The sequence below is a fragment of the Lutjanus erythropterus genome, chromosome 16 (genome assembly GCF_056507025.1).
Source record: "Lutjanus erythropterus isolate fLutEry1 chromosome 16, fLutEry1.hap2, whole genome shotgun sequence".
Taxonomy (NCBI): Eukaryota; Metazoa; Chordata; class Actinopteri; order Lutjaniformes; family Lutjanidae; genus Lutjanus; species Lutjanus erythropterus.
The window spans coordinates 28,313,944-28,341,357 of NC_139332.1; the positions used below are offsets into that span (position 1 = coordinate 28,313,944).

The following is a 27,414-nucleotide window of genomic DNA, read 5'->3' on the forward strand; positions in this document are numbered from 1 at the left end:
AAATATGTGCTGCATTATGAATTAATGAAAGAGAATTTCACTCTCGAAACAATTAGTGTTATCAGTTCCTAAACACATACTGAGTTTCATTAAAAGAGAAGGTGATGTATTTTGATGAGTTTTTTTGGAAGTTGCAAGCATCAAATTCAGAGTGTGTATATAAACCAAAAATAAAGTTATCAGTTTAAATTAAATATCTTGTCTCTGTACTGTATTCAGCTGAACTGACTGATGCTTAGGAAAGTCTTTGAGGATGCAGCAGATGCTTTCAGAGCAAAGATGTGCTGTTAAACAACATCCTGGATATTTTTAAAGATTGCAGGGTATTTTTCTTTTGGAGACATAAATTGGAGGCACAAACTGCAGTTAGTTTACATCCAGACAGTATCAAAAAATATGTGCAATTTAGATTGCGTAATTTCCGGAGTTTGTGTATTAAAATTCCTATGAAGGAATTTGAGAATGATAGAAGTACTGTACATTTTATTGTGGTGTGACGTTGTTATTCCACCTTAAAAAGATCCATGCAAATTGTTACCTTATTTGTGTAGTATTAGTCTGTGCATAAAGATATCTGTAAATGAGTAAAATGAATAGGAAGACCTGTATTTAGATTTGTTTTGTTTTTGTTTTATTCTCCTTTCATAGTTCTCCAAAATCGGACAAGTTAAAATTACTCTTAAAAAGTACAGGAGATCAATTGCCTTAAAATGGTAAATAAATGTAAATATCAGTTTTAAGTTATATGTAATGTATATCTACTTGTGAAATTTATTTAAAATTAATTTTAAATTCAGTTGTGTTCATTTAATTTTGTCAAGTTGTTACAACTTTTAAAGGAAGTTAACTTCACTTATTTTTTCTAAGTGTACGACACCAAACATCTGAAAAATGACACTTTCGTTCATATAAATTTCATTTATTTAAAACAAAGAACTGTGTGTATTTTAAATAGAAAGTATGCAACTTTAATCCTTGATCAGTTTTATAGTTTTGACTATCTAATGAATAACAACAACAGGTAAAGTTCTAATGAAAAGATGGACGTGGAGCATCATGTAAGTGAAGTCCGGTGTTGTTTTTGTGATAACGTGTGTTGGTGCGGCTCGGTGGGTCTGAGCAGAATGATCATCATCGCCCCCCGACAGGATCAGAGCGAGCTGCTGGCAGTGACCCCGGCTCCCCTCTTTCACCTTTAGGTGTTGATTGCTTTTAGAGCCCTAAGTCTAGATTGAGGGCTTTTCCCATGGAGATTAGACGATCTGGTTTAAAGCTGTTTCAACAGGTCGCTTGTGAGGGTCAAAGGTCAATTACATAGTAGTGCCTAATGGTAGCAAATAACGTCAATCACCTTAAACGGACCAGCGGCGAGACTTGTGCCTGACTTTGGGCTGGAATGCGGAGAATCCAGAGGTTAAGCTGGTGGCATGGAGCGGCTGACCAGACACACACACACACAGGCACACACACACACACACACACACACACACACACACGCACACACACACACACACACACACACACACACACGCACACACACGCACACGCACACACACGCACATACAGCTCCTCGACTCTAAGCTGGCCGAGCTCACTCACCATCATCTACCATACCACGCTATCAATCTTGCGGTGACCTCATTCAGTCTGAAAAACAAGACACGTCCTGCAACTGTGGAGATCATGTGACCAAGAATAAACTGATCACCTGTATGGAAGCAAAGAAAATCAAAAGAAAATTAATCAGCAGCTATTTTGATAATTGATTCAAGCAAAAATGCCAAATATTTGCTGCTTGTTTTATCATATATAATATTCTTCTATATTTTATTTACATAAAAGTGACTGTGAAATGTGAATAATTAACTCAATAGTGGAATTGAAATGCACACTGAATGTGTAGAATTTAAACATTTTACAACCAAGTATCTGATTTCATGTGGTTTAACTCCCCCTCTTTAAATTCCTCCCAAAAAGTAATTTTAAGTTTTGCAGTTTTTATTTATTTATTTTTTTTTTTTGCAGGTTTACTAATTCAGGTATAAAATTCATGTGTCTGAGGTTTCAGTTGCTCATCTGAACGTCTCTTTCCTGGATCACACGTCTGACAAAATGCAGCCTGTACAGTTATTTGGACAATTTTACTTTTTTAACTTGATATGAATTAGACAACAGACAATAACCAATTAAATCTGAGCAACTATGTAGTTGGATTTTAATTTTTTTTACTTTTCATCAGGATACAATTTCAGTGAATACTTTGATTTATGATCAAAGACCTGCAAAACTAATATAACTCCCATCATCCTCTGAACTTTGTGTACAGTGTTAATTAGCATTAGCATGCTAACATGCTTGTTTGAATATTAGCCACTTGAATTTTCCATGTTTGTGAAGCCTAAAGGGAAAAAATGGAAGTTTCAAACAATATAAATTCGGGATGGCTGTCAAAGTGAACAGAAAGTTTATTCAGTTTCTCTGTTACGTTTATAGCTACTTGTCAGATCTTTGCTTCCATACAGCTCTTCCTCTTTGCTCTGCTCCTCTTCCTCCGTTTCTCTCCGTCGTTGCAGCTGAGGTGAAATGTTCATCCCCTGCATGAAGAGCCTGACGTCCTCTGAATGAGAACTCTGCTGGCACAAACGTCTGCATTCACATTTACGTACATGACTTGCTTAGGCCGTCCCAGATTGACTCTGTAATTAATGACCTCGCCTGGGGCGCACAAACAAATGACGACAAGAGAGATGACTCATACCCACAGCGAGCCCTCACCTGGCCTGATGTGCTGCCTGTGCCAAGTGTAGCTTTTCCTGCACATAACTTAATGTTACAGTGGCAGTAACTCACACTGACACAGAGTGATAAAGTTTTCATAAAGTTTTTTTTGGAGGAAACTGCTCCAACTTATTACAATGACACATGTTTTAAAAGTTACATTGCAGCAATATTTTGTTAGTAAAGATGGGCCACACGATGCAGAAGAATATCAATGGACCTGACTGGATAATGATACGAGAATACAAACAAATTTAAAATATTTTCTGGTATATATTATTAGGCGCACAAAGGCATTTTTCACTTCATCTTGACTTTGACAAATAACTTCAATTTGCAAAAAGTCACTTTTTTTTGTTAAATTATTCACCTATTTAAAGAAAGTGATCAGGTTATTGCAAAATACACTTCATGATAACTAAATCCCACCATTCCCATCACCTGCAAGCACACCTGCTCCTCATTCACCTTAATCAGCCGCTCTGTATCTAAACCTGCCCTCTAACACCTCTGTAAGACTCTTATTGTTTCATCCTAGTCATGCTGTCTGTGAACATACATCTTATTCTATATACTTGCTTTGCCTGTATGTTCTGTTTTTGGGTCAGAACTGTTCCAACCAGACGTATTAAGAACACACAGATGAGTTAATTAAGTATCGTGACGGTGCTCGGTGTTCAGCACGAACCTGTTTGATCTTACATGTCTGAACTGGATACACAGTAGATGGAAAAAACTGTATCACCCTCCCCGAGATACAACCTGAAGTCAACACACGGCTCAGCCAGCTGCTCTCAATCCACTTGACTTGACAGTTTTCTGGTTCAGCCTGGACGCTGGAGGGATTTTGACTGGGTGTCATGATTTTTACCCGGTAACAAATGACATCAGCTCTTTGTTTTGGATGGACTTGAACTGCATTGTGCATGTTGGCTCACGGGCGTTGACTCGAATGGAACAACTTAGGCGTCATTAATGTTATCAGTTACACCTGTGGATTCCCTGCAACGACAAGCCAAAATGTCTGCTGCGGTGCAGCCTGTGAACCATTAATGAGACGCTGCCTTTTAACTTCTGCTTTGCCTCCTTCAGAGCTGATGTTCAGAGCATTTAGTTTTATTTGATTTGTTTATTTTTTAGTTTTTATTTGTCAGTTTAAAGAAATACTTTCAAATTTTGAAATTTAATTTCTCTTTTGTGAAGCACATATTTCACACATGAAATAGCATAAATAATATATTCTTTTCACCCACATTTTCCTTTTAAATTTGTAGTTATATTGTTTGTAACTTTTAATTCTCAACATTGATCCCCACATGAGCATACCAGGTAACTGTGCCAGGCCCTCAAATCTCCAGGGGCCGTAATTATGACGCTTCCTAGTACAAAAAATCTGCTCCTGGTGATGAAATTCTTAGAAGTAACACATTTCTAAGAATTTGCCCTTTACACTTAGGAGTAGATCGGAGCATGCAGGAGGACTTTTAAGAGGCTTAAGAGTTTTTTTTCAGTAGAGGAGAAAGTGGCAGGCGGAGAAATATTCTCTAAATACTGACTGACAGTGAATTAATGCAACTCTGCAGATCTAATCAGAGATGCGCTCTCATCTTCCACCAAACGCAACAATGAAAGTGATCACAACATTAAGATATCTGGCAACAGAAAAATACAGCAATGCAGCAGTTGGTCTGTCGCCACCTCAGCAGCAGAGTGATCAGACAAACAGTTACACAAACTTTATTACTGTGAGGCCATTCATTTCATTTCTACTGGATGTCCACACACAGCAGGCTCAGAAGAGGATGTTTTAAAGTAAGACTTACAATTTACTAAAACTTCACAAAAAGAAATACTCATGACCTTATGAACACAATGGATGATGTATGCAGATTAACTTACAAGCTCTCTCCTGATCTGCTTCACCTCCTGTCACCAGCCGAGTCCACCATGTCTCCATCATCCTGTCCTGTAAATCACCTTGGTAACGTTACTGTATTCCCTCTCATCAACCTGCCGAACACGAAACTTTAAAATGAAGCAGAAACCTGAAAGTACAAACATCGACACAGCAGAGAAACTATTCAAACAATGTTTGTGAATGCAGTCCCAGATTCAGTACATGTTGATTGTGGTTTGGAGCTGCAAATTTGTTACAAATTTGCACCATTAATGTACAAAATCAACTGAAGCAGGTCCTGCATTATTACCTGATGTCACGGCCCTGACTTTAAAGGCATAATATGCAATATTTTTGCCTGTTTATTCTTATTTTCTCTTTATTTTGCTGCGCTTTACTGACTCAAAATGTCAGAATTTGATGTCCTGAGAATGACACTCAACAATCACCTATCTTTCTGGTGCATTTATGAACAGTTCAGACAAATCATGCTGATTCTACCTTTAAATTAAAATCCTGTGGATCCCGGGGTACAGGACAGATTGGTCTGACCTTGCCTAAATTGTGGAGACAGTCCCAGTTCAGAGAGTTCTTGAATTCAGTTTTATTTCATTATTCTCTAATTTTGTCCGTCCATCTGAAATCTATTCTCGTCTAATGTTTAAGAAATTAAACGGGATCACTTTGATTGACAAGACTAATAAATAAATGAATCATTCCTGTGGTGCAAACATGCACAGTTACCATCCTACACTGTGGTCCAGTCAACACTGTCCCACACACAGTGTTTGTATATGCAGGGTTTTGTTTCCATGCCTCCCCTGACCTGAAAACTCTGCGGCAGGGAACAGCACACTGCAATCAGGCCTGGTTTATGGCAGCCAATCTGCCATTCACTGCAGACCAAGATTGATGACGCCTGTCCTGCCTGACTGGTACTGAGAGCGAGATGCCGCTGTCCGACATGCACCGCACACTCATAAACCTCGGTCCATCTGGTCGGAGGCAAACAAGGAAATGTGTCCATAAATTCTTAACTTGCTTGAGAAACTTTAATGTTGGAAAAGTGAAGGAGAAGAAAAAAAAGTCATACTCTGAGGCTTAATTATCAAACTGTTGGAGTTTATCTCAAACAGCTGGAAACGACTGCACATCCTCGTATCCTTCAGTCACGTTGCCCTTTTGACCTGCTGACCAGACTACTTACATTAACTAGACACAATGTATTCTCCCGTGAATGCAGCGTTAACCACCACAGGCTCCCATTGACACTCAAACGGAAGTATTTTTACGGCCTCCAAGCACCACTGAACAAGTTTAAAGCAGCTTAATTGCAGCGTTGACCTGATTGGCAGCTACATGAATGTGTCTTGGTGGGGAAGAGGCCACAGACTGTTAACTGCAGCGAGGTGCTAAGAAGAAAAAAAGGTTAATGAGCTAAACGCTGCACTGCCAGGCCAGCTTTCAAGTTGGGATTCATTTCTTTATGCAGACTAATAAATGTGTCTTATGAGGAAGGTACGGTGGCCCTGAAGTGCAAAACACAAAAAGACATGTTAGCAAAATCGTAAACACAACAACTTTTTTTCTGAAACACTAAAAATCACTGGGTCAAAGTTGATCCTGTAGCTTCAGCCTGCACCTTTTTCGGACTGCAGAAAGTGTGAAAGTAATGTTAAATTATTTTATTGTAATGTTTTGTACTACATTATATAAAGTATAAAGTATCTGCCATTTTCTGTAAGAGGCGATGCATTTATTTACATGAATTTGTAGATTTATACGTGATGTTCTTATTTCTATATGCAGAAAATAAAATAAAATAAAATCTAAATTCTAAATATCCTTTGCAGCTTTGAATGTCAGTTAATCCATTGTTGGTGGGTGTAATTTCAACCTGAACTGGGTCAACTTTTTAGTGAGTAGTAAATGACAACCTTCCTTTCCTCAAAATTACTTTTGACTCTTACACAATTGTTTTCATTAATATGTTGTGGTGGCACCACAATTGCAGACTGGATGATGTTCACAGACGTTTATTTGAAAACATTTATAAAACACTGAAATGGCACTTTAGTTAAACATACGATCAGTAGGATTTGTCCGAGCTGCTCTTGAACACATCAGAAAGATAACTGATTGTTGAGTCAAATCCCCAGGACATAAATTACAGATGTTTTGGGTTGGTAAACCTCGCCAAACACAACAGCATAATGAGAAAATGAGGAAATACACGCAGAGAGCAGCATATTTGCAGACACAGACAAACCACACGCATAAGTGATGATTGCAAGCCATTATGTTTATGAGTCCATGCATTGTTTTTTAGAAACATTTTGCACACCATGCCTTCAAGGTCAGAGAAGGATTATCATTTTTGGTTAAATATTAATAAAAAAAAAAAATCTCTTCTTGACTACATAGTGTATTGCAAGATTGCCTATTTAGGTGGGGAAAAAATGAAATACATTGTTTTTTACTGATATATTCCATTTTAACGTTTTTTGCAACATAATAGTTTTTGGGAGATAAGGCTGAAGGTCAAGATTTGATCAGCAATATTATACTGAAGAATTCTGGTTTTCTACTTTTGTTGTATTTTCTGATTTGTCAATGTTCCACTTGAGCTTTCCACCTGTTAAAAGGGAGTTTTTCACCTTAGTTTTGCTTGGTGGGAACTGTTGGGTCTCTGTAAATAATGTTATGAGTTAAGAATACAGTCTGGACCTGCTTTATATGAAAAATACCCTGAGATAACTTCTACTCTAATGTAGCGCTATGCAAATAAAATCGACTTGATGCAATGCTAACGTTGGCTATTTAGCAATTAAGGTAGCCCCCTATTTTTTTAGAATATCAACTCAACCAGTGGCTAATTCGTACATATAGGTCCTTTAATGAGTCATCCAGGTTTGTCATGTTTTGCACCTCTAGGCCACCGTAAAAACTGCTAATTATGACTGATCATCACGTTCATTCTTCTCCAAAGTCTCCAACAAGTGTTTTATTCCAGAGTTTTAATACACCATCTGTGACAAACACTGCAAACTTTACACAACCGAACCATGAGATTCAAACGCTTGTCTGGTACAGTAGTAACAGGAAATGAGGTAATGAGGGCCTCTCTGGGAGTGCACAGCATGGAGAGCGATGCACTGACCCGTGGCAACCCAGACAGGTCCACTGAACTTTAAAGGTGAATTGGATCAGGGCCCCTGCCCGGCCGCTCAGCCAAAAACCTCCTGATGAGGGCTTAGCGGCGGCAGTGAAAGCAACCTAATGAGTGAGGAGTAATCAACACTATTACCGGGCCTCGCAAGCGCACCCAAGCTTCAGCCCAGCAGGCTGTAATGTCGTTTACAGCCAAACTACAGGCTGATTCACTGTGAGGGTGACTAATCAGGAGAGGGGAATATTAGTGAATTTAATGGCTTTAGTATAAATCTTTGCCATCGCCAGGCTGAAGGAAAAAAGGCTTTGATTAATAAGCTGGAGTGGATTTTTTTTTGCTCGGGTCTGTAACCATCTGGGGCTCTACCTAAACTGATGACCTCACTGCATTTCACTGGCTGCAGTCCATCCTACAACATGTCCCTGGCAATCAAACAGCAGCGCCAAGTCAAGAGCAAAACCTACAGCATCACAGTGAAGTAAGACACTAATCAGACTTGTTACAGTCTGTGGTTTCTTCTTATTGTTGTAATGGTACATGGAACCTGGTCTGAAGTATTTGTCATAAGAATCAAAACAGTGTTTCAGTGAGGTTATCCAATAATGTGATGCTCTGTAAATTTTGTAATAAAATATTCCAAGCTCGTGGTTCACATAGTTGCTATCTAGGGAGCTTTCAACCATTTATTTAGTCTGACTGACGGGGTGCATTCTGCTGGTACAAGTCGCTTGCTTCAGGCAGCATTGCAGTGTTCGCTGTCTATGTTTTCAAAGTTTCCAGGAAACAAGAACAACCTCCTAATTGCAACCTACACGCTGAAAACGGCAAATTAGCGCTTGGGATGCTAATGGTACGAACATTAACAAGCTAACGGCTGCTACCTTTTCGTCTGCAGGGATGTAGTCATTTTATTTCCAGAGCTCACCTCCTAACGTGCAAATGTTCCACCACAACAAGCTGAGCATTGACATTATTTTGCAGCGGCAGCACCATAGCTCTATTCTGTACTTTGCACAGCTCAAGACATTTGTGATTAGTTTAAAGAAATGCAAACAAGGCTGGGCATTTTTTTCTCCTATATCAGAATATCTGTGCGTGTCTCCATTGCTGAACGCTGTAGAGGTCTGGCTATGCAAGACTAACCATATATCAGCAGACACATGGATCCACTCGTAATCACATGGCCAAAAGTCTGCAAAGTGGTCACAAATTCACATCTAAACAAGATGCGTTCACGGACAGGAAGCCGTATCTTGAGCCAATGTTTGGTTTGTCTGCTCTTGGCATAGATGTATTATAATAAACTACATAGCGAATGCAAAGGTGACGCACATTCAGTCCAATGAGAACTGCTCACCTGCCAGACGCCAAAAAATGTTCTAGCTTCTGGGTTTACCTCCTGGTCATACAGCCCACTAAATATACCCAGTAGTGTTTCACTCACTGGCCCCGCCCCCAAGTTCCCACTCAGCGCATAGACTTTACGTTGTGATGACGCTGCAGACTTTTAAATCGCTTTTCTCGGCTTGAGGAAAGTTTTACAAATATAAAAAAAGTCATAACTGTCCTGGTTTGCAGTTTGAGACATGCTGTGAACATTTTACAAATGTCTCTTTCATAATGGTGGTGAGTATTTTTGCTGCAATGCTGTGAGTGGCCACTGGGAAAAATTGGAGGCAAGGCTGAGCAGCAATGATACATTTATAGTTCTGGGCAACTTAGGAAACATGGCGGTGCAACATGGCAGCTGACAAGGAAGAGGACCCACACCCTCTGTAGATATAAATAGCTCATTCTAAGTTAAAGAAAACACAATAATTCTTATTTTCAGGTGATTATAGACCAGTGAAAACATACTTTTGAATATTATAGTCCACTTCTACCATATTCTGCCCTTAAATCCTGATAAATATTACACACTGGGCTTTTCAGAATAGTTTATGACAGAAAAAAACACCAGTAGGAACTTAAACAGCTGAGTGTGACACACCAACAGATTTCCTGATGCTAAAAAGTCCCAAAAAACTAGCTGTCTAAACTCTTGTCGTTAAGTGCAGCAGCTTTAATAATGTCAGGTTCTAGTATGAGTCAGGTACTGTCGTCTCCAGGCCTCCTGCAACAAACAGAGTTCAAAAGTTTAAACTCGGCCCAGGATCAGTTGTCAGGACACTTTAAGCAACTTAGGGACTTAGGGAGCCGTAATCCTCTGTGTGTAACTGATTTAATGAACAAAGTAAAAACACAGGGTTGATCTTCTAATCCCTCAAACACTACAAGCTTCTTGAAATACTAGTGCACCACATTTTCTTTCCCTTGATGTTAATCAGGACTGTAAATCCGCAGATTTTAAGATTCTGACTTATCAATCTTCAGGGGCAGAATAAAACAAAAGCAAACTGTTCGAGGAGGATCTGTAATATATCAGACCGCATACTTTTAGATGGAATCTCTCTGTTAAGTGGTGTGTGGGTTGGTGTGTGTGTGTGTGTGTGTGAGAAAGTGTGTGTGTGTGTGTGTGTGCTGGATTCTCTGGCATGTGAAAGAGATTGAGTTTCATAAGGAGATCTGGTCGTTAATTCGCCTGTTTATCTCGATGCTGAGCTCTGGACTAAATTTGAGTGTAATATATGATTCTCTCAGACACGTTTTATCTTCGCCGACCTCCTCCTTTTCTCCTCGGCTTCACCCCCCCTCATCCTCCCCCTCCTCTCCTCTCGCCTCCACTCACACACTCCTCCTCCTCCTCCTCCTCCTCCTCCTCCTCTTCCTTGCCAAATACCTTCCAGTCAAAAAACAGCCAATTCTGCTGGTTATCAGTCTAATGCATCATCACTCCCACTTCTCACGTTAGCTGAGCTGAAACTAATCCATGTTTATCCGTGCATTCACCACCACTGCTGCTGCTGCACCCTATTAAAAAGTTTTACAGGTGCTTTGAAGCAGTTTGTCATATTTACCTCCACAAAACAAGATTTAAGGTATCACTTTGGATCAGGAGGAAGCGTTGATGCTCTGCAGCTGCCGCAGATGTAATGGACCAAGCAGAGCCGTGCCAGGTCTGGTTTCAGACTGCACTGATGGTTTATGTTGGCCCCCGATCAGGATCCAGAGTTTCCCTCTCAAATTTTTTCACCGTGCATTATTTTGACTTCGCCCTCACTCAGCACCAGTGGGTGTTTGTCACACAGTGTTACGGCCTGGAAAACATTGCTTTGGAAAATATTTTATGGGATTACAAGTTTTTTCTGCCGTTTTACATGTGAGGGCTTCACTCCAGCCTTTATTTACTTGTAAGCTTGTACTGCCACCTTGTGGTGATTGCAGTTTTACAGATGCTCACAGGATTATTTGAATACAGTATATGGCCAAAAGTATATGGACAGAGACTTTTGTGCAGACGATACAGAAGTATCTGCTGCTGACCTCAAGACTGAAGAGCCATTTATTCTCTCAGGCTGAGAGACTAGTTTGTTTTACATTTTTATTTATGTCCTAAACCAATTTCAACCAATCAGTCAAGATTGATCATCAAATAGATTACAAATAGTTTATATGGATTGTTAGATTGGAATGTAATCCACCTCATCCAAATAAAGACAACAGCTCCCATGATCCCACACTACTTAATGTCATCAAACTATATCTTTTGTTATTGTTTCTGGCTTTTCTAAAAAAATATTTTGATTAATTTGTATTTATGTGACTCTGTTGGTCTGTTCTGTACACATGTCTATCTCTGTCTCATGCATGTCAGGCTACTACAGAGGTTTCTTCCATTTTTTTCCCTGTGAAAAGAGTTTTTTTTTAGTAGCTTTTGTAACCCAAATTGAGGGTCTCAGGACAGAGGATGTCATACACTGTACAAATTATAAAGCCCCATGAGGCAAAGTTTGATATAAATAAAATTTGACTTGACTCTTACAGGTGGAATATGTCGGTGTCTCATGTCCGCATACTTTTGGCCATGTAGCACACATCACAATTATAGAGATTCGGCAGTTTGAATCAACAGCTATAGTAGTTTGACTGTACTTACATCCAAACATCAGTACATTCTTTCAACACATTACAGAAAACTGCTATGCAATCACATTAGTTAAATTAAAAAAAAAATCTAAAAGAAAACATATATATTCATACATATCTTACAGTTACTTCTACTACATTCACAGAGCACCTAAACATACCTTAACTTCTCAGTTTGATTTCCCATCTGACAGGCAGTCAGTGGTTTTAGTTAATTTAATCTCAGGAAACTGCAGAGATGTGAAAATTGCTTTAGACAGAACATTTTTGCTAAAATTGTATTTACATGACATCACAGCAAAGAGCAAAAACTTTTGCACACCTGTAGATCGACGAGTGCGCAGGTAAAGACCATAGGTCGACCATACAGGGAAAAAAGACTCCCTCACAATGCCTAACAATGTTTCAGGACAACAACCTTTAACAGGTTCAACATTTGTGTGTCCAAACTTGAGTACTTCAGTCCAAATGGTGCCTGCCTGCTTCACTGCCTGCCAGACTCCATTAACATATTTCTGAATTTAACGGTTATAAAGATCTACTCTTTTCTGAAAGGTTATTAATGATGTATTATGACTCATAAACAGACACTCACTCACTTGGTGAACATTCGGCATTAATTTGAACTATAATTAACATGAAACAGGCAAACAAAAACAATTATTGTGATCCGGGATGGAAATTTTAAAGGAGGACACTGCGGCTGTCATGTTGTCAGAGAAGCGAGTATTTCAGCTTAACATGTCTTCTTAATCTCTGATGACATACCTCATTATATGATTTATTAGTACTTAGTACTAGTATTTATTTAGTACATATAATACAGATTTGTCTTTTAATCATACAAAATAATAGAATAACCCGATGAAGTTTGTTGAACCAAAACATTGTCATTAATTAAATATCACTGATTGCAGGTGAAGAAGACCGGGTGCGGGAGTCTTTTTGTTCTGTGTGGCAATGCAACAAAAAGCGTGGACTGTTTTAAAAAGTCCAGTTCCAGGATGCTCGGATGTGACAACTTTTAGAGTCAGCTGCAGCTTTTCAACATTAAACAAGCATTATCCTTTTCACGGCATCCCAAATTCCCTGTCATTTGTCTCCAAGGTTTTGATTTCTGGAGAAAAATGCATGAGCGTGATGCCTTTCATCTTTCAAATCTCAGTAAGCATCTGACTGCCTTTTGTCTGAGCGTCACTGCACCATTAAAGTGTATTCAAAACAGTTTGTGCTCACTCAGCTGGGAAAATGTGGTGGCCAGGCAGCTCAGCTGGTAGAGGATCTGCTCCGTGTACTGAGGCCGTGAGTCCTCTGCTTGCCCCCTGTCTACGGCCCTTCGCTTCATGTCACTCCCCCACTCTCTCTCCTTCTTTCCTGCCATATCTTCAGCTGTACTGTAAATCAAAGGCACAAAAGCCCCAAAACAACAACTGGAAAAATGGCAACAATTTGGTAATTTTGATGGATTACCTGCAGTCAATAAGTTGCAGGTTAGACTTTGGTTTAAAAGAACATTTTTAGATGTCTAGGACAAACGTGACTCATGTATCAACATCAGGTTCTACACAATAAAATGTCAAATGCTGTTGAAACAATGCTTACATGTAACCTAGATTTACACTTTTGAACTAAATTGACCTATTTTAACTGAAATGCAGTTAAAATTTTTAGCCTGTTAATCACCCAGTTGATGGTTCTTGGGTTTCTTGGGTCGAAACAGGTGGTTGGTCTAAAAGTTCATGTTTCCTTTCCGTGCAGTTTTGCAGCTTTAGATTTATAAGATTTATTAAGCACCGATGTCATCATAGTCTTCCTCAGATGAAGTGTTTTGATCGGGACTCACAGGGGAGTAGATGGGGCCGTCATCTTCATCTCCTAAATGAAGATCAGCAAACGTTATGTATCTAAACTTCCAACACATCTGTTCCTCTAACATCTGTTGAGTGACATTTACCTGCATTGTGCATGTTTGTTGCTTCGCCAGAGTGAAGTTGATTGTTGTTGTAGCCTCTTATTGGATCAAAGGTATCATCAGTTGACTGGCTCGGGCCTGGCTCTGTAATTTGTCATGGCACAGAAGTCAGGTGTTTAGTTTCCATAAACTTTATCTATCCTCTTGAAAGCCTTTGAGACAGTTTTAGTCTGGCGTTCAACTTTCATATCCTCCTACCTGATGAAGTGAAACACAGCTTTCTGTCAAGGGTGGGATTTTTCTTGACTCTGAACTACAAACACCCACATATTGGGTTTAGGGACTGTATGCAAATTTTGGGGGTGAGGCGGTGGAATGAATCATAAATTTCAAAAGCGATAAAAGAAAAAGAAAAGGCTGCCACACCCTCCCTCAGTATATCAAAATGATATGACAGTATTGGCACAATACTGGAGTGATCTGATCACAAGTGGACAGCTCTGAGTGCAGATGTGAACACACCAAAGACAACACTGAGGAGGCATTGAGATCCGATCGCTCAGATCACATTCTGGGCTGCACGTGACCACAGTCTTGCAGCAGCGTGTACGCAATGTGTCCTGGGTTACGCTGCAGGAGCACCCGCAGAACTGATGCGCTGTAAAGTGCATCATTTGCTGCACTGTGCTGCAAATGTACGTGCTTAGGCTCTCTTGCCTGCAGCAGATGTTTGTGGGCTCAGTACAATTTGCAAGTTGTGAGGGGGAAGAAACTTTTCAAAACAGATAATTCGTAATCATCCATGCGTTCTGGTAAATTCTGCATTAAATGAAATACATTAATTTGTTTCTTTTTTATGTAAAAAAAACACTGACAGTCACAGCATTGCTGCGTTGGTAGCTACTCCACATCTGAAGTTTGTCTACCTGCCAACATTTAGCACCTGTTCGAACACACTGCTCCAACTGATGCATGTTAAATTTTACAAACAGTAAACAGTCCATGAAGAATGCAATTTTGGGTGTTGGGAGACTTAAGAACTTTGTGACACGCAGTCTACAATAAATTCTTAATTATCCAGGCCTTCTTGTAAATTCTGCAAATGTTCTACATTAAGTTATTTCTTACTTTCTGTAAAAATATTGCGTTTGTCTGCCTCAGACTGTGCTGATGTAGCTACGTGTTTGGTTGCATACAGAGCAGGGAAGTCGTCACTGGATACGCAGACGTGTTTGAATACCAGGTGTGAACAGATGTACTCAAAGCTGTACGTTTGTGATTGGATCAGCCAAGACGCATGTTAACAGTTACCATTTTTACAGTTACAACAATGCACTGGTTGAATGAAACAAGAGCGAGTGAACTGGACTGACCGGGGCTGACCATGACGTAGCCATTTGTGTTTTCGTAACACTCCCCAGAGGAGGTGCTGGAGCTCTCAAATGAGTCCACTGATATCTTTGACACTCTGGCATATTGATCTTCTACGGGTATGACATCATGGCCTGGAAAGACTCCCATCCCTTGTTCATTGGGTTCAGTGCCTGAAAAATGAAAATTAGGAGATAATATTAAAGACAAAGAACAATTTAACAGTGTGACAGACGACTGTGTGTGTGTGTGTGTGTGTGTGTGTGTTTTTATGTTTTCTGTCAACATGACATGTCAAGTCGCCATGGCTGTTTCTGACGCTACGTTTGCGACTTCGCACAGGTGCAGTGAGGAAAAACACACTGACCTCTGGGAGTCGACTTGTGGCTCTGCTTCAACCGACAACCACCAAAACTTCTGACATGTCAGATGTTTGGGAGCAGTTGATCAGCTCAACAAAGCTGAAATTAAGGACGACTCTAAAATGAGTTGTGCAGCTTAAAAATCGTGTGAGAAAAGGGCTGAAATCGTAGAATTTATTCTAGGGAAAGGCGAGGGTAAGAGGCTACGACAGGAATCTGCACCCGTTACTCTCAGAGTCTGGAGCCACAACTATTAAAATCTCCATTTCCCTCAGAGATTTTTCTTTTTTTGGCTTTGGCATACGCAGGGAGACTCAAGACTAGCAGCTAGTATTGTCATGACACTGGAATTTCTCATTTTAGTATGATACCTTACACTGATACCTACACTGTGAGTAAGAGAGAGGAGGCGGGATTATGTAGGCACTGCGGCGGTGTGTGATAACTCACCGCCAAAGAGAAAAGAGAGTGAGAAACTGAGTATCATTACTGTGTAAAATAGTATTGAAAGCATTTTAAATATTCGGCATTAGCATATCTAATGTTTACAACACTACTAGCTGCCGGTAAATTTCGTAGAAAAGGTGCTGAGCCATAGACGTTAGCTGTGACGCACATTTTGGGTGGATAGGCTACATACTTTTACTTTTACTTTTTAATTGGAGAAGAGATGACTCACTTTATGTCAGCAATGAAAATTGAAGATTAAAATGTTACATAAAAGAACCGTTATTCATTTCCATGTAATTTTTTGCGTTTATGACAGAATAGAACCAAAAACATATCAATTTAACACGAGAAAGATTTGCTTGTTAAATAAATAGAACGATATAATGACTATATTTGTGTGAAAGACGGGTGTTTTTGGAACACATGCTGTTGAAGACCACCTTGAACTATGTCTCAGTTTTTTACAGATTCATTTTATTGAGAGAGATATTGAAACGTATAATTCTCTAATATGTTGTCTGGAGATGTCACTCCGCAAGACCTTGCAGGGCTTTTAGGCAATTCTCCTTCACATTTCTTTGTAATTATTATATACTGTGCATTTTTAAATGATCTAAATGTGTAAATACACAAAAAACAAACAAATGAAGCTAAAAATATGTGACATTTATTGATCCAAACATTCCTACAGTGGTAAAAGTTTCCCAGCTGTGATTACAACTCTGTCAGTGTTTGTGCAGTCCTTTATGTGCTGATGATTCCAAGGAACGACAGAACTGTCCTGTGGAAATATTATTGAATTCTGCAAAGTGTAACGTCTCTGTCTCTGTGTAACATCTTTACAAACTCCAGTGTGACTCACCTTCCTCACAGAGGCTCTCAAGACCTGAGGGCTTCATCAAAGGGTTCCCGTCTGTTTTGTACCTCTGAGAGTCTGTACATAAAATGATGCACAGGAGGCATTGTTTTAATCAAAAACCATCCTGCAAACATTCAGTGCATTGAACTGCACAAACTGCACACACACACACACACACACACACACACACACACATCAGAGCAGCTTTAACCGCAAAACGCTGCAGCAACACAGCAAGAGAACATCTTTAAGAGGCAAAAGATTGAGAAGCACACAGGAATACACTCAAACGGAGAGGAAATAAAAGAACATAGCTCACTCCGAAAGGTTGATAAAGGGACAGACGGCTCATTGCTTGGCTCATACTGCTCATAGTCTGTATCTACTGACGTGCTGTCAGCACTACTAAGCTGGGTCCAAAGATACCTGGGGTTGGGGGGCACTTTTTGAGACAAACACACAAAAATAAAAGGACTTGGTGAGACGACTAGATGCTTTCTCACCACTGTGCATGCATATGAATACATGTACATGTGCAGGGTATAAAGAGAGAAAAGACTGAGTCGTGTTAGTGTTAAATTCTGCTCACACAGATTAGTTTTTGATTTATAATATTCTTGGAAATGTTGAGCCACTGACCATCCGCCTGCTGGGTGGCGGTGACCTTGACGAGGTTGACGGCGTCCTGGTAGTTGTTGTGATGATGTTCGGAGGAAGGTCGCTGGCTGTTGCGCGTCTGCTGGAGCAAGAACGCTGTGAACATAAGTACCAAGAGAACAGATGATTATTACAAACTGCATGAAGTGCTGTGTTTGTCTTGAGTGTCTGGTGTCTAATACAGAGTTGTGTTAAGAGGACTTTGTAATAGAAGTATAAGTTCCCAGTGCTGAAGGAACTGTGGTGAAAGTAATGCAAATTATTTACATATTTTTTCTTCATGTAAATTATTAAATATATTTTGTTTAGAGGTTTTCAAGTTTATGGCGGAGGCTTTTAAGTAAGTGAGTCAGACTTGAGTCACAAATTTGATGACTGTACATTCGACAAAATCAAATCGTCACTCATGTCCTCACTTAGACTGGAGATTTTTGACTTGAAAAACACTTAATACCCTCCCAAAAGCCCATAGATTAAAAAAAAAACAAGTTATTTAAAAAGTCCCACACATAGTTCATTTCCTGAATTAACTAACATTCATGCTGCTCATTTCCAGTTCCAGATCCACTTTGTCTGAACCAATCTGACAGTATCCAGTCAGGTTGCAGGACAGAACCATGAAGAATTACACAACCAAAGATCATTTTGTTTGCATGTGAGGTGGTCGACAAAACATGAACTGCAGTGCACAACGCATGCGGGTCAAAAATGACAGAGGCGCAACAATTTCCAACTTTGTTCAACATTTGAAGTTGCACAGAGAACAGGAGGTTGAGGCTAATATTAGCACAGTTAGCGAGGTAGTGCTTAAAGCTTAAAAGCTAAGTACCTTTGTAAATCAGTGAGGTTGGAAACTCACGGTTACATTAAGACTTGGGACTTGTTTCCACATTACACTTATCTAAACTGTATACTGAACCAGAACTGGCTTCAAAACAAACTTCCTGGAGTTGGACTCCACTTAATGTGAACTCAGAGAAATTTTCTGCAGTGGATGAAAGTGAAAAGGAGGTGGACCATTCCTTCGGTGTTGCTAAAGTTAAATATCCTCTATGACCATAGCCGTGCAGAGATCTTTGGAGGGGCAGGTGCTCAAAGTTAAAAGGGGGCCACAAATTTGCTCCATGGTGCTGATTCATAATCTGCCCTTTATTATTCGTAGTGCTAATAATAAAGTAAAAAATAATTAAATGATATAGAAATCATGTATTTAAATGTATTTGTGCTTTTATTCAGTTTGACTATTCACTTTGTGCAAGACAGCAAGGTTATAAAAGTTCTATATTTTATATTTATGCATATTATATTGAATTTGTGTGTATATATACAAATGTTATAAACAAGTACTGATATGTTTAAATGAGAGGTTGAGAAAATCACAATTCAAATTCTTCTAATTATTATTGTTATTGTTGTATTTATACTGTAATAGTCCAAAATTATGTGAATATGTCTGTACATTGCATTGTTTTAGTGAAATAACAGCCTATGCCTCATTGCCTCTGCAACTCACTTGACAGTAAAATGATACATCTCTCTAATGCATTTTGCCCATGACAAAAGAAACATATAGAAACAAAAAGAAGCCTGGCATACTTTTTCCTCTCAGCATGCTGTGTGTGGTTAACTAGTGGCTATAACTTATGAGAGGTGTGTGCAGAGTCAGACACACACACAAAGGATGCTCACAGATCGTATCACGGTTTTGAGTAACGGATCGGATAATTTTTCAGATCAGCAAAAAAGAAAAAAGTGGTGGGAACCAACCGTGTTTTCTTCTGTAGTGGCAGCAGAGTATCGTGTTTGTGATGAGAAACACGAGGAGCAGAATAGACAGAGCGATGGTGCTGAGAAGCTCTGCAGGCGGTAAGGAGAAACCTGCAGCAGGACTGAACGTGGTTGCACCTTCTGGGATGGACAGAAAAAAAAAAAACGCATTATTCTCTGGTAGCTGTTTCAAACTCACATGACTACAATCCTCAGTGTTTGTTTGAACACATTTCCATGACTTTTATAACATACTGAGACATATTCATGTTATATGCATGTCATGCTGATTTGGAGGATCTGGTTTTATAAATTAGGAACCAAAAAACCTTGCAAAGTGATGAAAAAAATAAATATGACTACTTTTTCCCAATAAATTAGTGACTTTATTATCTCAGAGAATATCAAAATTTTTCTGGTAAATTTGTTAGTTTTTTTCCCTTGTAAATTTGTGACTTTATAATCTCAGATAATATCTGAACTTTCACTCGTAAATTTGTGGCTTTAATCTCACGGAATTTATAAATTATTTTTCTTACAAATTTATAACTTTATAATCTCTGAGAAGTTCTAGGTTTTTTCTTGTAAATTTGTGATTTTGTTCTCTGAAATTTACCACTTAAATCTCAGAGAATATCAAAGTTTTTTTCAATAATACGTGTCTACTGAAGTCAGATAAGAAAACAAACATATTTACCAGTTGTCAGACTGGTTGTTACAGTTGCATTAGCTGTGGTATCTGTGGTGTCTGAAGGAAACCCAAGGGAACCTGCAGGACAAAAATGAGAGAAAGCGAAATTATCCTTAATTTCTACGAGAATTATATGAGTTTGTAAATACTGACTAACTTTTTTGTTGCAGGCGAAAAGAGGAATAAATCAAAAACACAGGCATTAATCATAAAAAGATACTTTTTATGCACACAATCTGACTGTTCGTAACAAGATAATTGCTTAAATCATTGATAAAATGAATTGTAGAAGTGCTTCAGGAGATTTCCAGTCCACCGTGTCACTTCCCCTTTGAATTAAGTCTCTAAGGTCACTGGGAACATGAGCTACAGTGTCTGTGGCTGGCAGACATTTATAAGGCAGCTCTCATTTCCTTTTAATTTTGCGTTGTGTCTTTTCATGAGAAATTCTCTGAAGATTCCCCTCTAGCATTGTGGTATTGCTTGTTTTTTATTCCTTGTTAGAAAAACAAACCGAAGAAGAAGATTTACAAAGGAGTTTGTCCTTTTATCAGTTATCAATCTTGTTATTTTGCTATGATCATAAAATAAACAAACGGTAAATAATTTAAACTTATTTATTGCATAAAATAACTGCTGTTACACTGTTTTCATTTTGCAGTTGCACTTACATTATTCAAATATTCATGCCTTTTTTTTGCACATTATAAGGTCAAAAAACAAGAAATGCTGCACATACCAGAGTTTTGTTTTGTTACATCCACAAATAATAAAATGAGAGTATAGGTTTTTACAAGAGCACAACAGTTGCTGGAAATGAACAGAATACATGTTCAAATCTGCTTTTGATTTCCGTTTTGTGCATTTTATTTAAGTAAAATATGACTTGAAACGAACGAAATGAATTTATCACATGCTGTTCCCTCAAGTTTTAACATGTCTAAGCCTGATCGATTGTGTTTTGTTGCCAACAGCCACAACAACAACCACAAACATACAAACTGTGTCACTCACCATCACAGATGACACCAGATGCCTTTGAGCCGATGCACAGATGAGGTGAGTTGACGATCTCCCTGCACTCCCACAGACTCTGTTCGCCTCGACGACAGTGATAGTACCACTGTGCCCCGCTGTTGTGGGTGAGAGGAGGAACAAACTGGGAGTACTGCAGGGGCTCGGTACCACACTGCAGCATGGAGCACACTCTGGAGGCCATGGATTTATCCCAGCAGTTATCACACACTGTTCCCCAGCTGCCATTACGGTGCACTTCCACTTTACCAGAGCAGCGGTCAAGACCTCCAGTCAGCCTGATCGCTCTCATTTCTGCACAGAGACACACAGAAAATACAGCTCTGAAAGTTCTGGCTCTTTTTTTTTTAAATTAACCAAAAAAGTTTTACCAACCTATAATCTTTAGTTGGGATAATTTACTTTTCTTCCTTAAATAAACTTGAATCTTTTTGTTTTAGAAACCCCAACATTTGTTTAATAAATTGTCTTTATTTGGATGCTTGAAAATTAAATTGTCTCAGTTGAAAGTTTTAAATTATTAATCATTATTCATGTTCACTTCAGTGAGTTTACTCATTTTTTGAAGTACAATTTTTGGATACAAGTTTACTTGAAGAATAAAACTAAAACATTATCTCAACAAAACATAAGTAGTTGGTAAAACTTTTTCAGAACCTAAGAGTTTGAGGTAGGCTCAAAATACAAACATTTATTGAAGTAAGTTGAAATTGCAATTGCAAGTTTTCTCAACTTTTTACAGTGCTTTCTGTTGTAGATTAACATCAAGAAAATCATTCCCAAGTGAGCCGTTTTGAGTCGTGTTCTTCATATTTGTTCTTTGGAGATTTTATCCACCGAGGGGTAATTTACACATCACAGTTATAACCTACATGATTTGGGCATTTTAGTGGCCACTTACAGTAAATTTGACTACATTTGAGCCAACCAAAACAAACAAAAACAGCATTTAGTATCTTTCCACTGTCTGGATTGGTTAACATTAACAGGACTTGGTCTCATAACCTAATTTTTCTAGACATGCTAGATGATTATAGTAAGCCAGTCCATAGTCAGTCCACCGCTTTCGTCCAGCCTGATCTCAACAACAACTGGATGGATAACCAAAAAAACTTCTATGGTCTCATGTGGAAGAATTCTCCTGACATGGTCATGATGTTGACGTTTTGATGTTTTAATTTACTTTGGTTTATTGTATGACTTGCAAAACTAATGGCATTCGCAGCTCCCACATCAGCCTCAATTATACTTTGTGTTTAGTGCCAAATAGCAAATATTAGCACACTAATCAGCTACACAAAGCTGATGAACATGGTAACATTGCACCTGCTAAACATCAGCATGCTAACTCAGTCGTTGTTAGCATTTAAGCATGCTGATGTTTGCATGTAGCTCAAAAGTTCAGCTTCATATAGCTGCTAGCATGTCTGTAAATATTATACTTTGGACTTTCATGTAATCTAACCAAAATAATATGCCATACTTTCTTCTTTTCAGGGGCTTTCAGTGACTCCAGAAAGCTCGCAAGTAGACTTGGAGTTAAGATTTCTTTGTCAAACTTCCATGAATGTCCAGCTTTCTAATTTCATTCAAGTTTCAAATCAATTATATTGTTTGTCTGTAAATATGAATATGTTTTTGAAGTGGACAGTGACCTGAGCATATGACACCAGCGTCCTCTTTGTGTCCGCAGTCAGTCTCGTTTTGTGCAGCAGGACAGGCCCACAGGTTCTCCTCTTTGCCCGTACAGTTCAGCTCATCCAGGTGGACGGGTCCTCTGCCGGGTGGGAAGGAGCCGCCCTGTCCCGTCACATTGAGGGCGTAACCACAGCCGAGCTGGGCGCACACCACGTTGGCATCCCGCAGGTCCCACTGGTCGTCACACACTGTGCCCCATCTATCATCCCTCCACAGCTCCACCCGTCCAGCACAGCGGTCTGAACCTCCCGCCAGCCGCACGACCTGGTGGCCTGAGGACATTAAAACAATGTCAACTTAACCAGACTGGGAAATAGTGAATACCTAAAAATGAATACCTAAGGAGTTAATTGATTTATCTTACCAAATATGTTCAATTAAGCCATCCTAAGTGCTGCAACGTTTTGCTCCAGTAGATTGCTGCAGGGATGATGTATTTTTGTAGGCCAACCCAGAAGTTAGCATTGCTCTGGTTCCCAAAGGGATTTTTTCCATTATATTTTGGATTAATGCAGAAAATAAGCAAAAGTTTCTGACACTTAAACTTTAACCTAAATTTTTATGATTTTTGAAGCATAAATGCAATCGGCAGTAGTAAAGACCTAATGCTAGGCTATAAACAAACTACACCACAGTCATGTGACTCACTGTCACCACCACTAAGTGACTACTGCGAGTTACAATCTACAGCTCTGTGTCTCAGTCTCTTTCTGTCTTGCTCTCATACACACACACATGCAAATATTTTCACTCAACCATTCAGTCACACATGCATGTCTGCACAGGGCAGGTCTTCAAACCTTTACACCTCAAACATGCATCATGTAGAAAAGTACGTATGTGATTGACTGTGACCATATGAGCCAAGAGCAAAGTGGTTCCCATGGCATGTTTTTCATTCATTGGGATTATTTAAACAAAGGACCCCAGTGCAAGTTTTTCTAAAGGGATGCACATCTGCGAAAGAGCGGTGAGCTTGTGCTGGACAAAACAAAATGTCTAATGGTGTCTCCTCTTTTTGTGCAACTATGAAACATGTTAGAGGAAAAATCTTACCACAAACAGCTGCATCAATCACTGTACAGTGATCTGCCTGGCTCTGCGAGCAGTTCTGCAGACGACCATCTTGATACACACAGTCATGAAAGCAGGTGGTGTTGGGAGGTGATTCGGTTGTGTTCACTTGATAGGTTCTGCCACAGTCAAGCTCATGACAGATCTGTTTAACCAGCGTGTCTACGGAGTCTGCTGTTAGTGGCACCGCGGCACTGCTCAGGTTTCCTGGCTTCCTGAGCGTGAAGTTGCATTTACCAGACAGACTGTGAACATAAGGGTCACCTGAGGACACGTAGAGGAGAAAAACAACATGATTCATGTGATTTCAGTGAAACCTAAAACTGGTATCAATTCTGCTGCTCTGAAGCCATCGAAACATCGATAGTATATTTTGAATTTCAGATAGCACAGCTCAGTCATTTTGTCTTAATCAAAGAAATTTTCTTGCACGTAGTTGTCAATGTTTAAGTTATTCGTATTTTACACTAATCCATGTTTAGATTATACAGAAATGGTGACAAGGGTGACAAATGTGCTGTGGTTTCCACCCTTTTTTCCTTGGACATTAACTAAAATCACAATTTATACAAAAGTCTGCATATAAAACTGTGTTAAAAACATTCTTCTGACATATTTTCTTTGAAATTCATTGTCAACTTTTTTTTTGAATAGAAAATGATCTTATGCATTATTCTCTAGGGGCTTTTCTATATTTCAGTACCAGTCAGGTGCTGCTTTAGTGCCAGTTCTCCATATCCATCAATTAAAAAAAAAAAAAAATTGGTGCCAAAAACAACATAATAGTGATAATAAATAATGGCGCCCAATTCACACCCAATAATGACGTGCAAAACTTTACATGGCACATATAAATAGTCTTAATAATTCTATCTATTTTTTATACTATTTATGTATTTAGTGATGAAAGGTAAAATGTAATAATAATAATACTAAGACAAAGAAGAAGAAGAACTACATGTTTTAAGGAAATACTACAATAAATAATAATAGATGCATAAGTAAATGAATAGTTTAGAACAGATATTTGTGTTAGCTAATGAAGTATGCAGGGAGGGTCCTGGTGAAGGTTGATAGTTTTCTTTACGGTGAGAAGTGAGGTCACCTGAGGTGAGAAGGTGTTCATGTCCGTTTGTGTGAGGCAAGGCTTATTAATAAATTGGGTCCAGTAACTGTGAAAAGTTGTTTGTCTTTCTGTTGAGATGCCACTGAGGTGATGAAATGTTATTTCTGTCTTTCCAATTCAGGAGTATTGTTTTCTGATCAGGAAGCTTTATTTTATGTCATACCATCCCCTCTCTCTCTCCACCCACATTAGCTGTTTGTTTCAATGGGAACAAAATATGTTCTATTTTTTGCCTTTTTTATATTTACTATGATCTTTAAATTCTTCCGCTCTGTGTTATTATGTTCATTTTATGTGGCTTTTTTATTTTACCGCTGAAAACAGACTGGACTGAGATGTCTCTGGGACAAAACTGTGCGATTGGCAGTGCAGTTGAGCACAAAGCCACACAGAGACACACAACAGCAAAGGTTGCTTGCAGAGCAAACCAGTCTGTGTGGGTGAACGTGTTGCTATCTCACTCTTAGACTTTGCACCTGCAAAATTCATCGAGCTGCATTTCACAAGCAGGTCACCCCCACATCCTGTGACAATAAGGGCAGAAATATACATACAGTACATCCTCTGCGTTAAGTGTTCATCCTGATTCTGGACTGAAAGGAGTGTGAAAAATGCTGGTGTAAGTCTGTGTCTGTGTGAGAAATTATCTTCCTGAATAATAACATTTGCACCCCAGAAAAACATCTCACTTACTGTTGAACTCTTCTTCCTCTGCTTTCACCGGGACATCGGTTGGGTCTGTGTGAGCGGATGAGTTGTGCGAAGCTGAAATTAATTTCGAAAAGGCTCATTACTTTAACTGTCGGTAACTCTGTGACCATCAACATAACCATCATCATACAGACCAACACGCAACACGCCACATCAAACACAGCTCAGGACTGGAGCGTAACCGCTTGACCAAGTGTGATTATTGCGAGGTGTTTCAGCACATGTGTGGGGTGCAGTGTGTGAGTAAAACATGACAAGAGATAACCCCAATATAATTACATAATCTGTCACAGTTTATACTTTACACCACCTTTATCTTCTTTTTGTTGAGCAATTTTAGACATTTAGGCACCTGACCAAAGAATTAAAATCATTTAAAGGATTCAAAGATTCTGTGAAACGCATGATTTTACACGATTGTGCCGAAAAGATTGCAACGCTGAAAATAAGGATTAGAAAAATGAAACAAAAAATTCTAACAATTCTAAATGTTTTTTTTAAATACATGTCTATCATTAAAATATCCCACAAATTTGTGTAACCTACTTTTCATCCATAACTCTACTTCTCTCTGTTTTTAACTTTTTGATTATTTGAAATTAAATTTTCTTTAAGGAGAATAGTTTTTCTAATGAAACGGATGAACTTTTAAACTTCAAACTTACAAAACATACAGTGTGTCTTCTTTAATCTAATGTGATACGTTGTGTCTTTGGAGATGTGATTCTATATTGTCATGTTTTAACTGCTTAAATGTTGATTGTCTGCTTATAACGGTTTTGTTTTAATTGTCTCGTTATCACATTGCATGATGCTACTTTACTCCTTTAAGCCTTTTGTGCTGTTTCTTCTTCTCTACCTGTAATCTTATATGTTGTATATGTTTTCTTTCTCATCAGGCCGAGGGACAACAGTCGAAAATCACCCTTATGGCTGAAACTGGCACATTTACAAGCATGTGATCAATGTGAATGGTCCTTGAGAGTAACTAAATAAATGAAAATAAATGAAATGAAAAAAGAAATAAAAGCAAGTATAACTGCACTAAACACAGTTCTACATTTACTTAAACAAGTTACTGTATTTCTCCTGAAATACACTGAATAAGGTTTCGCCAGCTTCATGATACTTTTGCCAGTGGTTTACCAAAATATCATTCTAACCCTCAGATAGTGCTGTGTTTCTTTATCCATGTTAACTTTATAGTTGTATTGTAATAAATAGCATTAAAATATAGTGACACACAAGACAATAGGTCCTAGCATTTCCCTTCACTGACAACGATAATCTTCTTTCTTAAAATTTAATGTGCTGCTGTCCTTTTAGCTAAAGTTTAGGCTAAACTGGGTCCAGTTTAAGTCAGAACACATTTTGAACAACAATATTAAATATAGTAATAAGTTTATGCAGCCAAAAAAGTCTGGTATGGTCTCAGTTAGAGCTGGTTTCTATAAAGCCAAAATAAAGTATATAACTCACAGCAGAACTGATATTTTGTGAATAAATTTTAAATAACAAATTTTTAAGTGTATGAATCTGTGTACAGTACCTTGACAAAGACAGCTCAGTTGTAAAATTAAAATGAACTTCAGGAGCTTCATGTTGTTCACAGAAAGGGAAACAGCTTCTATTGTCGCTGCTCAAAGTTGAAGCTCAAAGTGTGAAGTGACGAACAGCATCTACTGTTCGCACACATCAGTGTGACTTCCTCTCGTTCCCTCGATATTTGATGTGACAGAACTTCCCATTAGTGTATTGTTACAGGAAGTGGAGCCTATGGTCTTGTCACTGATGTATAAATATCAGGACTAAAACCACATCCATAATG

General features: G+C 38.8%; 1 protein-coding gene across 1 annotated transcript; it reads right to left on the minus strand.

Annotated features, from left to right (window-relative positions):
- Window positions 1-13,225: 13,225 nt before the first annotated feature.
- Window positions 13,226-27,277, minus strand: LOC146313266 (T-cell differentiation antigen CD6-like). The gene is made up of 13 exons (XM_084738831.1): window positions 27,136-27,277; window positions 25,569-25,640; window positions 23,732-24,013; window positions 22,633-22,947; window positions 20,957-21,271; window positions 19,949-20,020; window positions 19,252-19,392; window positions 17,467-17,580; window positions 17,147-17,269; window positions 16,831-16,902; window positions 15,159-15,329; window positions 13,828-13,929; window positions 13,226-13,748 (listed from the first exon to the last, which is right to left on the minus strand). Exons 1-13 carry the CDS (start codon window positions 27,185-27,187, stop codon window positions 13,660-13,662), a joined length of 1,920 nt encoding a protein of 639 aa, XP_084594957.1. The 5' UTR covers window positions 27,188-27,277; the 3' UTR covers window positions 13,226-13,659.
- Between the last annotated feature and the right edge of the window lie 137 nt (window positions 27,278-27,414).

Bases quoted from the DNA above. Each gene is read 5' to 3' on its own strand.
- LOC146313266 (XM_084738831.1), bottom strand. From the start codon at position 27,187: ATGAAGCTCCTGAAGTTCATTTTAATTTTACAACTGAGCTGTCTTTGT. The intron at 24,014-25,568 runs GTAAGTGAGATG...ACGTGTCCTCAG, and splicing joins AGAGGAAGAAGAGTTCAACA to GTGACCCTTATGTTCACAGT. The intron at 16,903-17,146 runs GTGAGCTATGTT...TTTTATGTACAG, and splicing joins CCCTTTATCAACCTTTCGGA to ACTCTCAGAGGTACAAAACA.